This window comes from Dromiciops gliroides, chromosome 5 (assembly GCF_019393635.1).
Source record: "Dromiciops gliroides isolate mDroGli1 chromosome 5, mDroGli1.pri, whole genome shotgun sequence".
NCBI lineage: Eukaryota > Metazoa > Chordata > Mammalia > Microbiotheria > Microbiotheriidae > Dromiciops > Dromiciops gliroides.
This window is the reverse complement of record NC_057865.1, coordinates 192,050,244-192,063,153: the sequence shown is the minus strand read 5'-3', so window position 1 is coordinate 192,063,153 and position 12,910 is coordinate 192,050,244. Positions and strand designations below refer to the sequence as shown.

General features: G+C 39.8%; 1 protein-coding gene across 1 annotated transcript in view; it reads right to left on the bottom strand.

The window, feature by feature from the left end:
* Positions 1-12,910, bottom strand: part of GUCY2C (guanylate cyclase 2C) — a 93,972-nt gene that overhangs the window by 57,915 nt on the left and 23,147 nt on the right. Inside the window, exons 6-10 of the mRNA XM_043966965.1 lie at positions 11,862-11,958; positions 7,708-7,816; positions 6,521-6,647; positions 2,962-3,047; positions 504-615 (exon numbers count right to left, since the gene is read on the bottom strand). Of these exons, the coding sequence (XP_043822900.1) occupies positions 504-615; positions 2,962-3,047; positions 6,521-6,647; positions 7,708-7,816; positions 11,862-11,958 (531 nt within the window). The remainder of the gene's footprint in view (positions 1-503; positions 616-2,961; positions 3,048-6,520; positions 6,648-7,707; positions 7,817-11,861; positions 11,959-12,910) is intronic.

The window sequence follows — 12,910 nt, the reverse complement described above, 5'->3', positions numbered from 1 at the left end:
GTCAAATATGTTTTGTAGGCAAGTCATCCTTCAGTTGGTGTTTAATCCTATAGGAACCATGCTAAAATTAATCTCAATTTCTTCTAAGCCTTGACAATAAGCCAGGCTTCATCAGTCTCTATCTGACCAGACTGAGAACTCCAATGCCAATATAAGTAGTTCCTTACTGTATCCCCTTTCCCCCTGATTCATAGGCTTTTTAGATAAAGCTCTAGACCAGAGAATCAGAGACTAAGAAAGGCTGTCTGGGACTGGTGCTATGTCATTCCCAAGAAGATTCTCAGCCAAAGCACTACTTAAGGTGTTTGAAAGTGAAATGGAAGGAAGTTGTTTTGTCTCTAGCCAAATTCCCCCTATATAGCACATTGGCAAATCTAATATTTAAGATAGTATGTTTAAGATTAAAACCCTAGAAACATAGACCACATTAAACACTGGGATCTACTCCTTGCTATCAGAAACTAATTTAATAGGTGAAAATCCATCAAGGGTGCCTTACTTACCTTTCCCTAATACATCACTGGGAAGTTTATTATTCTTCCAGGTGAGAATGGGTTTCTCCTCATGCCAAATGGTCCTGTTTACATGGGTGTCATAGTACAAAAGAACCTTGTACTGTGGCAGTGAATGAAAAGAAAACCAGTAAAAAGAAAGATGCATTTTGTTAGACCTTTCTGAAACTTGTATGAACTAATGCAGAATGAAACCGGTAGATCCAGGGGAACAATTTACATGATTACCACAATCATGTAAAGGAGAGCTGCTTGGGAAGACTGATAAAGATTAAGTATGTATCTAGGAGTGGGCTGGTAAATGTTTAACAACTGGCTCACCCCCCAAAAAATGTACACAGGACATACTTTTAAGTTTCATCTGCATTTTCTCCATCACTTTCTTAAATCTAGATGATCAAAATGACTATAGGGGGCAGCTAGGTGGTAGAGTGGATAAAGCACCAGCCCTGGATTCAGGAGTACCTGAGTTCAAATCTGGCCTCAGACACTTGACACTTACTAGCTGTGTGACCCTGGGCAAGTCACTTAACCCCCATTGACCTGCCCAAAAAAAGACTATAAATAAAGCCCTGATTTTCAGTGTTTGAAGATGTCTGAGATGTGAATACCCACACTGAAACTTAAAGAGTTGGCTCCCTCACCAATATGAGATGGCTGCAGCATACCTCTGTCTTTGTTTCCCACTTTTTGGCAGAGATGCAATGGACTAGAAATGCTTAAGGAGGTATGCGGTATCAGACCAGGCTAAAATGTAGATTCGTTTCCTTAATTATACATATTGGTTACAATCTGAGAGGTTGGGGGTGGGCAGGGAATTGATAGGTATTGAGAGTGATGAAAAACAAAAAGAATAGCAATTAAATATTAAAAACAACAGAGAAGGAAGTTCAGAAGGGGACATAGACAGGCAGCTTTGTATTATTGTTATATTTAAAGGATACTTTACTTTTTTAATGCATGTAACAAGGTCATAATTTCATATACTCTTTCCTATTATTTGTTTATTGAAATATGCATGTTTGTTGAGTTCATAATTTAAGATAATTTTTAAAAATAAAACTTTCATTGTGATTTACTTTTCTCTCCCTTCAATTATACTAAAACCTCCTTGTGACACTTTTTTGGTATAATGAGGTATTTGACAGAGCCTCCCCATTCTGTAGCCTATCCAAGGGAATTAAATTACTATAGAGCCTACTACTTCGTTAGCTCAGGTACAGTCCCCATGTGGGCCAAGGAGCTTTCTTCTATGGCAAAAGCCTCAAACTGTATCTGTATCCTAAGCCTGACACTTCACACATGCATTTATGTTGATCCATCCATGCCTACATGGGAAGGAAGGAAGGAAGGAAGGAAGGAAGGAAGGAAGGAAGGAAGGAAGGAAGGAAGGAAGGAAGGAAGGAAGGGAGGGAGGGAGGGAGGGAGGAAGGGAAGAAGGAAGGAAGGAAGGAAGGAAGGAAGGAAGGAAGGAAGGAAGGAAGGAAGGAAGGAAGGAAGGAAGGAAGGAAGGGAGGGAGGGAGGGAGGGAGGGAGGGAGGGAGGGAGGAAGGAAGGAAGAAAGGAAGGAAGGAAGGAAGGAAGGAAGGAAGGAAGGAAGGAAGGAAGGAAGGAAGGAAGGAAGGAAGGAAGGAAGGAAGGAAGGAAGGAAGGGAGGGAGGGAGGGAGGGAGGGAGGGAGGAGGGAGGGAGGGAGGGAGGAAGGAGGAAGGAAGGAAGGAAGGAAGGAAGGAAGGAAGGGAAGGAGGGGGAAGGAAAAGGGGGAGAGACAGAGGGAAAGGAAGGGAAGTAGACAGTTTTTACTTTTACCAAGTTTAGCATGTGGCTAGAAAGACAGGCCACGTGGTACAGATTGAGATAAATAAATAACATAAGGTAACAATGAGACAGGATGGTATATTTCATTGCTTATCAGAAATTCCAGTTTGAGGAATCCTCTTTTACCAGTGCAAATGAGCACCTCTCTATGCTCTAGGCAGTTCTCTAAAACAACAAATTTAAGAGGTGTCCACCTGCATTTGTAGAAGAGGTTCTTCAAACAGGAGTTCCCAATAAGCAATGAAATCACAGATATAGTCCCTCTCTATAAAGTAACAAAATAACTGCCAAATGAATGATAACAGTTCAATGGTATTGAAATTTATAAAAGGGCAAGATTATTATAAGTTAATGTATAGCATTTTCCTTCTGGTATAATTTAATTTACTAGTGGGTCAGTAAGGAAAATCCCTCTACCAAAGAAGGTACTATTATAACATCCATTTTATAGATGAGGAAGGTGAGACTAAAAGATGTTAAATATCTTTCCATGGTCACCCAGCTAGCAAGTGTCTGAGATTCAAACCCAGTTCTTAGTGACTCCAAGTCCAGCACTCTACTATGCTACATTCCCACCATATTCTTGCTACTCTAATTATCCCTCCTCATCCATCTTCTAGAGGTCAACATACCTCATTAGAATCTGCTGAAGTATACAGAACAGTCACATTATTTTCAATATCTCCCCATTCATCCAGGGTCACAGGACCTAGACCTCCTAAGGGGAAAAATCAGTAAGGATAAGTAGTCAATATTCAGATTATACCTTAGAGATGTTTAGATACTGACATAGGATGGAAGTGGCAGAGCCAAGAATTTTGAAATGAGATCCTCCAACTTCAAAACCTTGGCTCCTTTCACTTCACCATTTTGTGTGACAAGAGAGTTTTTAGAGAGTCTCACGAGAGAGGCATGGGGAGTATGGAGAATGTCTTTTTGTTTCAAAGTCTGGGCTTTTAATTTATACCTTTGTCAGTCCTCAAGATTATTTTCTTTTATGGAAAAGAAATTATCTCAAGTGTGTAATATCTTGAACTGTTGTATGAAAACAAGTGGCACCACCAAATTTCTTACACTTACAGGCTATACAGATGATGCTATGCTGCAATGAAACCGAATGAATGAAAAGTACCATTTGTTTCCAATAGCTAATTAAGGACATGCTGAATTGGTTCTTGGCCAGGAAATATCTGAAGAACACTTATGGAAAGGTAAGTATTCTTACTTACTCATGGAAAAACTCTCTTCACACAGCATCCAAGTTGGTTCAACAGACAACCAGGCACTTACTGCAGGTTTCTTGATGAGAAAAATGGCTCTTTCCTAAGAATGTGTTTTGGGTCATGTCGAATTGGTTATCTTTGCCTCTTGCAGAAAGACAGCCATTGAGCAATGGATTCCACCAGCTGTAGTTTGTGCAATTTGTATTGATACTGATTGAAATAAAGGGTAGCTGGGTGATCCAGTGGATAAAACACTGGCCCTGGATTCAGGAGGACCTGAGTTCAAATGTGACCTCAGACACTTGACACTTACTAGCTGTGTGACCCTGGGCAAGTCACTTAACCCTCATTGCCCTACAAAATAAGAAGAAGAAGAAGAAGAAGAAGAAGAAGAAGAAGAAGAAGAAGAAGAAGAAGAAGAAGAAGAAGAAGAAGAAGAAGATGATGATGATGATGATGAAGAAGAAGAAGAAGATGAAGAAGAAGAAGACTGGCTGGATAGTGATTAAAATAGCAGGATCATAGTGTTTTTTCAGCTTATTTTAGCCAGTGATGAATTGGAACAGCCTTAGATGGGTACAGCCATCGACAATTTCTTAAATGATTTTTAGAGTGGATGAAAAACCCAAAGCATGTTTTTCTTTCCCCAATCCATCACTTTAGCACCCAGGTCCCATATGTCCCAGAATACAGAAAGAAAGGGCTTGTGGTCATTCTTTCCCAGCCATTACATCATACATAATATACATTATGTAGAACTATGCTGCCATCTAGAGGTTAGAAAAGAGATTTCAGTGGCTCATTAATTCACCTCTGAGAATGCTGAGGAAACTAGTCTTCTTAGGGTGATATTTCCCCTCCTAGAGAATATCATAGTATCATAAATTTAGAACCTTCAAGGACATCTAGTATACTTCTCACATTTTACAGATGAGGAACTAAGAAGGTCAAATGAATACTAAGTACAGTAGAAATGGAATTTGAACTCGGGTTTTCTGAATGTGAATTGCTCTTTCAAATGATCAAATAAGAGAATATTTGTCAAAGAGCTTAGTATGGTGCCTTGGCATGTAATAAGGACTATAGAAATGCTTATCCCGTTCCCTTTCCAATGAGCTAGCTTGACTCTCGGAAGATTCATCAAGAATTCAATGCACCACCTGGGAAGGTGGGAGGGGAGGGAGGAAAGGAGGGATAAAATTTGGAACTCAAAACTATAAATAAAAATGTTCATTATTTTTTTTTAAAAAAAAGGAACTCAATGCAGGGGAAATTAGTGAAGGAATGATAATGGACTACAGCATCATTAATTTAGAGCTACAAAGGACCTTAGAGATTTTTGGGGGTAAGAGGGTCAGGGCGGGGTAGTTGTGTTATAAATGAGGAACAGAGGCCCAGAGATGTCAAATGACTTGCTCATTGTCACAGAGGTTTGAACTGAGGTCTTCAACTTCAAAACCCTGGCTCCTGCTGCACCATTCTGCTCTTGTGCAGTGTGAGTTTCTAGAGCAAATCTCAGGAGAGGCATGGGGAGCATAGAGAGTGGCTTTTTGTTTCAGAGGCTGGGCTTTTAATTTACAGCAGTGGTGATCCACAAGACTATTTCTTTTATGGAAAATAAATTATCCCAAGTGTTTAATATCTCACTCAGTATGAATGGAGTATGTAGTGCTTCATGTAACAGAATTTCAGGCAGCCTAGTCTATTGTAATATCCATAGCAAGAAAGATTGAAGGTTCTAGGGTGAAGGAGACAGAGGTGGGATTGAAGAACAGCAAGAGTCATTGTATTGGAGGAGCTGTGAGATAGGAGACAGGTCTGCAGCATCACTACAGAAGTGGCAAGAAAGACACTTGGTAAATGTCACTAGTCTAGATCAGCCTTCACCAATGTACTGCTCTAAGGAGATGGATGTGAAAGATTTTGCTAGTGCAGTGAGAACTCTGACAAGCCCTCCCAAGGTAGACAGGCTTCTGTAAAGGAAGGGAAGGGTATGTGTATGTGTGTACATGAGTGTGTGTGTGTGTGTGTGTGTGTGTGTGTTGTCTAAGATTCAGCCTGGCTAAGTTTAAGAAGACACCACATTGGGGCAGCTAGATGGTGCAGTGGATAGAGCCCCGGCCCTGGAGTCAGGAGTACTTGAGTTCAAATCTGGACTCAGACACTTAACACTTACTAGCTGTGTGACCCTGGGCAAGTCACTTACCCCAACTGCCTCACTAAGAAAGAAAGAAAGAAAGAAAGAAAGAAAGAAAGAAAGAAAGAAAGAAAGAAAGAAAGAAAGAAAGAAAGAAAGAAAGACACCACATTTCCAAGGCTAGTACTTGGGTGATAGGGTTTTGTCCACAACAACTAATGAGACAACCAAAAGTGCCACATTGTGACCTTCCATATCATGGTTTCAATATATCCCAGGTCAGCATAAGAAATTAGATGGGAATTTTGGGGGAGTTTTGCAGAAGCCACAAATGACACGAAAAAGCCAGCAGATGACACAGAAGAAGTTTAGAAACTCAGAAATGCATAAAATATATGTATAGTATTATATAATATCAACATATTTTATCTTTTAATATCATACTAATTTAGATTTCTTCTCTAGTATCTAGTGTCTAGGAGGGACAAAAAATGTTATGCAGATTTTCTACATCTCACAGGGTGGGCTGGGGGAAGGTGGGTGCAACACTCCCTAACAACTGCTATGTGAAAGACCCACACAGATGTAATTCACAGATCTCTGAGGTCTTGAAATATAAATAGGACGTTAAGTTCATATTTTCTAGCTAGCTAATTAGAACTGGTGAGGAGGAGAAGGTGTGATCCACCAAAAGGAGTTTTAGGGATACTGTCTCAATAAATTAGACAATTCTCTAATTCCTTTTATTGCTGCCTAAAGGTCAATTCAGATGTCAAAACCTTTCTTCAACTTTCTTTAAAAGATACTGATGTACACAAATGGATTTTATACCTTGGAAAGTGAGGTTTCGGAAAGCATAGGAAAAAGAGCCATCTGACTGGTCTTGAAGTGCTTGGTTTATCATGTGTCCAAAGAGCATGACTCCATTCATGTGGGCAAGAACAAAGTAATCTTTCTCCTAGAAGGAAGGGATTGTAGAAACTATGAGTCTAGACACACATTATAATTTTAAGGTGCTACAAGTAGTATTCTCCCTATTTTCTGGACAAGGAAACTAGAGCTTAGAAAGCTTAAAAGCCCATAGACACCCAGCTAGAGGTGAGATGTGAAACCAAGTGTCTCCTGACTTCTCAGGAGCTTTGATCTACCTTGTCACCAAAGAAACTTTTGATGGTCCTCTGCTTTCTCTGCCTACTCATCTTGCTCCCCTATTTCTTGGCTTTTAACTCCTTCCTAATGTGGAGTGCACTGTGACAAGCTTTAGGGGGTCCCAGGTGGCACAATTTAAGGAGAGCTGTCTCCTGACTTCTCAAAGAGCACTCTTCCCACCCTAAGATAGGACCTTATCAGACTTATATAGAAGAGTCTCAGACTATAGCATGAGTGGCAATAGCTCTTGATCAAATTATGTAATACCACTTCTTTTTGTGCCTTACCTCAACCTGAACCCCTGATGCTCCAAATTCCCAGGGCCCTCAGAATGCCTACCAGAGAGATAGCAATCTTCACCTATCTGAATTTAGCCTCCCCAAGACTCTAGACTTAAAAGGTTTGAATAAACATTTTTACATTAAATTAATGATTAATAATGATTACTATGCTACCCATCCTTCCCAATGGTATTTTAATTTTAACAAAGGACAATATCTTAACCCAAGAATGAACCTGAAGGACCCTAAAGGAGATTGAAACTCTAACGGTAACAGGCTTGTCTAAGAGATACTTAGCTGGGTAGGGAAGGGAGAAGGGAGGAAAAGCTTCTCATTCCTCATCAAATGTTATTGCATGTCAATGTCCCCCAGACAGACAAAACCAGGGAAGTCCTAAGAGTTCCCTGTCTTCATCTTTCTACTTGAGTATGACAGATGCTTCTCTCAATATGAAGCTTTCATAATGATAGAGTATTGTATGACCTTAATGATGACAAAAGTCTGTGAGAGGAGCAGAAATTGTTGTTAGGTCTAGCATATGGGGCCCCATTGTCCAGAACAAAGAAAATTGTGCCACATGTGGATTACCAATGAGACATTCAGTAAGTTAGATAAACTGGAATTTGGAGGCTTCAATGTCAGCACGAGGACGTTTTTCATGTAAGGAGCTGATGTGGTATTCTCAAAGTACTGCTTACTGAAATAGAAAGAAAACATAAGGTTGCTTTAGAAAATAGAGATCCAGAAAGAAAGATGCCACTTTTTTTTACAACATAAAAGAGATTTAAGTCAGTCGCAAAAATAGTTTCCTCATATCTTTTGGCCTCAAAAAAATTGCATATGGGTCACAAAATTTTCTATTTCTTCACTACTCTTTTTTTTTTTTTTTTGCAGGGCAATGAAAGTTAAGTGACTTTCCCAGGGTCACACAGCTAGTAAGTGTCAAGTGTCTGGAGCCAGATTTGAACTCAGGTTCTCCTGAATCTAGGGCCACTGTTTTATCCACTGTGCCACCTAGCTGCCCCTCTCCACCACTCTTTTTTTTTTTTTTAGGCAATGGGGGTTAAGTGACTTGCCCACAGTCACACAGCTAGTAAATGTCTAGCTGCCCCTCTCCACCACTCTTAATGCCATTTCCTCACCCCACCCCCACCCCCACTGGACTGTGAACACTTTGAGAGGAGAAGGGATATGTGCAGTGATTAGCACAGAGAAGGGGCTGAAGAAATGAGTGTTAACTGACTTTTTCTTACTTCTCTCAGCCCATTAACTGTGAAGACAGCAAGTGTCTCCCAGCCAAGAAACCAAAAGAGATAAGAAGGAGAACCAGAAAATGTTTAATTTCTTTTTACTTCTGCTGCTTGGTTTCTTTAGCCTTTTGGTATGTAAACTGGAACTTTCAAGGCTAAATTACACTGGTATTTAGTGATACTCTTTTTAAGAGTTCACCACTTTTATAGATATTGGTATCTGTGAGTGGAAATCAAGATTGGGCATTCAAGCCTATTTAAAAGATGAGGAAGGGGAAACAAAAACAAGTTGATGGGCTTTTCTGATGTTGTCCCTGCAAATATGCAGGGGAGCCAAGTTTTTAAAATTAATAATAGCATTTATAGAGTGCTTTTAAAGCTTCAAACTGCTTTACAAATATTGTCTCATTTATCCTCAAAATAGCCCTGGAAAAATAGGTACTATGATTTTATTCGAATTTTACAGATGGGAAGACTGAGGCAAACTGCAGCTAAGGTCACACTACTACTAAGTGTCTGAAACTGCGTTTGATCTCACGTCTTCCTAACTCCAGGCCCCATCACTCTATTCACTGTGCCACCTACCTCCCTCTTAATTACTATGCTGCTTGAAGACTAAAGCACCTTTCTTGAATCTGACAAAAACCTCAACATTTCTTCCCATATTTTATTGTAAAGTCCAATTGATTAACAATAAGGTTCCACCTAAAGGGCCCCAAAGGAGATTGAAAAATAAACTTAAAAGGAATACCACAACACCCTTAAAGGCTATCAGCAAGGTTTCCCAGAGAGAGTACGATAGCTATACTGAGGAGTTTGCCCAGGAAAGATTTTAGGAGATGAAGGAATGCAAGAATTAGAGATCTAAATATGGTCTACTTCCAGATTATTATAAGCACACTAGTTGGAGACAGTGGAGTACAGTGGAAAGAGCATTAGCCTAGAGTCAGAGGACCTGAGTTCATGTCTATCTTCCAATGCATCCTACCTGTGTGATGTTGGGTACCTCTCTGGGTCAGAGATTCTTCATCTATCAAGTGAGAAGTTTGAACTAGATGGCTCCCATCTTTTGATCTATGATCCAATGAAAGGAAAATCAAAGTGTTCCTTTGGCTAAATATACTAAGACTATGGAAGCATTCCAACCCTTGTGGCAGGCCTGACTCTTTCTGAGCATTTAACATTCAGCTCAAAGAGAAAAGCATGTTTCTCCCCCTGCACTGAAAACGCAACCACCCAGATGGATTCAGTGTGGATGATAAGGCTAGGAAAATATGACACATAGTAAGTAGTAAAGTTAATAGTTTTCGGTTTGAACTTAGATAAGTGATGAGTAATCATCCCCCTCAGACAAGGAAATAGTCATGTGACTCAAACTAAAGTAAATGGGCAAATGGTCAGAGAACCACTGCTTACTGAGTTCCTAATTGGCTCTTCTCTAAAAATGAGTCTGCTCTGAATTAATTTATACTAGTTATAAGGAAGGAGGAAGGTAAAAGAGGGGGAAATTCCTCATCCAAAATTCTCTTTTCCTAGTCTTAGTAAGGAGAGAATTTTTTAAAAGCTCTACATATTTTGTAACTCATATTTCCCTAAGGGCAAAGATCAATTATATAAGTCAGGTCTTTTTATCTAGAACTCACCTCTTATCAAAACAGGCCTAAGGAAAGTAAACTGGGAGCAAAGGCTGTTCATAATGGAAAGGCTGATTACATTCTTGGGAGTATTGAGCTAGTAATCAGTTGATTCATCATTTCTGTTAGACTTGGCTAGGCAGGCAAGTCGGACTACAGGGTAATGGAGTTTTCAAATTCCTATTTTATTTCATCTTACAATGACTTCTAGTCCGTTCACTGCTAGTAGTAATACTGAGCAGAATCAAATGGAAATTTCCAGCTGCCCCCAGATATCACCTCAAATTCAACATGTGCAAAATTAAACTCATTAGCTTCCCCCACCTGCCAAACTTGCTTTTCTTCTTCCTCCCACCTTCCCCATTTTCTGCTCATGATTCTACCATCCTCCAACTCATTTAGACATTCAACCTTGGAATAATCTATGATTCTTCCTCATCTCTCTTCCTATCTACTCTAATTCTAAAATGTCTGTCATATTGCTTTCCTTCTTTTCAACCTCACTGCCTGAATGACTACTGCCTAAGCCATTGCATTAACCTCCACACCAGTCTCCTTTTTTGGGGGGAGGGGGGTGCAATGAGGGTTAAGTGACTTGCCCAGGGTCACACAGCTAGTTAGTGTGTCAAGTGTCTGAGGCCAGATTTGAATTCAGGTCCTCCTGAGCCAATTAGGAATGCAGGACTGGTGCTTTATCCACTGCGCCACCTAGCTGCCCCCTACCAGTCTCCTTTTAATCCATCCCACAAATAATTATCCTATAAGGCTTCTGAATGCATAGTTCTCATGACATTATTGCCCCATTCAAAATTTCCCATGGGCCCCCATTATTTTTATTTACTGAGTAAAGTCCATTTTACTCAGTCTGGCATTCAAGATCCTCAATAATTAGGTTCTGTCATATTTTTCCAGCTTTATCTTTTGCTATTCCTCTTCACTCACTCTATACTATAGCCAAATTGAAGTACTCATCATTCTCCCACCCTTACTATTCTCTCCTACCTCCATGCCTTTTCTCACACCAGTCCTAATGCCTGAAATGCCCTTCCTTTGAGCTTTTCCTGTTGAAATACTACCCATTGTTATCACTCAACTCAAATATTACAGCCCTCTTCTCTGATTCCTCCAGTTAGGAGTCATTTTTTCCATTTCTGGAACTCTCACAAAGCTTTGTTTTATTAGCAGTAGGAACAGTAAAAATAACTATAATAGCTTCATTCGTCCTGTTGACAGTTTACAAACATCTTCAATATATTATCTCATTTTGTACCCCCATTTATTATATTCTACTTTTTATAATATTGAGCTATGTCTATCTTATCTCCCTTCAATAGATTGTAATCTCCTTGAGGTTAGAAACCATGTCATCTATTTCTGCATCTCCCTCAGCCTTAGTATGGTATCACAGAAATTTTAGCCATTGAATAAATGTTTGCTGAAAATCACTCTCTGGCTCTCAGTATCATCATTTGCAAAATAAGGAAATTAGGCTATATCATTTCTAATGTCACTCCCCATCCAAAAAGTCTATAATTTTTAATTTAACTGAATTTGAAGAAGAAATGAAGCTACGGTTCAAAAACAGTATATATCTTCAGTATATTGTCCACAGGTGTCATGAAAAAATGTGACAGGAGTCTATGTTTCATAGGGAAGAGTACTCATTGCCTATGAGTCGAAAAGGGCCTCAGAAGCTATTTACACATGAGAAAACCAAGGCCCAGGGAGAAACTTACATAAGCATCAGAAATGGGATTTGAACCTAGGATTTCTGAATCTAGACCCAGTTCTCTACCCACTGTACCATTTTCCTTTATCACAGTCTCAAGAAGAGGAGAAAGCTTGGAGCAATACTTACTTGAAAAGATCCACCAGAACAATGACGATGTCTGCATCTGATTCATAATTACCCTTCAGGGCATCAAGGGATTCTGGTGTGCCACACATGACAATCACTGTGAGGGGAAGGAAAAGAGACAAAGCCAGACATAAAGAGAAACAAAAACTCAGAGGAGGAAGAGACCTGAGGTCATCTCATCTACTTCATACCCAAACAAACATTCCCTCTCTACAGTAACACAAACAATGGTTATTCAGCCTCTGTCTGAAAACCTCAAGAGAAGGGAAACTCAACTCCTCCTAAGGTAGCTATTTTCATGTGTATGTATACAAACACAACATACACATATACATATACATTTATATATATATATATATATATGAGTATGAGTATATGGATAAAGCACTGGCCTTGGATTCAGGAGAACCAGAGTTCAAGTCTGGCCTCAGACATTTGATACTTACTAACTGTGTGACTCTGGGCAAGTCACTTAACCCTCATTGCCCCACACAAAAAAAAATGTATATATGAGTATATACACCAATAATCAATAAATACTTATTAAGCTCTTACTACATGCCAGGTATTTGTTCTAACAGCTGGGGATACAAAAAGAGGCAAAAAACAGTCCCTGCCCTCAAGGAGTTTACAATCTAATGGGGGAGGGGCCACATGCAAACAAATATATACACAGCAAGCTATATACAGGATAAATAAGAAATAATTTAAAGAGGAAAGGCAGGGAATTAAAAGAGGTTGGGGAAGGATTCCTGTGAAGTGGGGTTTTAGTTGGGACCTAAAAGAAGCCTAAAGGGAGGTTAGTTGTTGGAGCAGAGGAGGACTGTTCCAGGCATGGGTGACAGCCAAAGAAAATGTCTGGAGCTGAGAGATGGGGTGTCTTGTTTGTGGAAGAACCGTGAGGCCAGTGTCGCTGGATTGAAGAGTATGTATCAGGGAGTGAGGTATAAGAAGACTTGGAAAGGCAAGAGGAGCTGGGATATGAAAGGCTTTGAATACCAAACAGAGCATTTTGTATTTGCTCGTGGAGGCAATAGGGAGCTACTGAA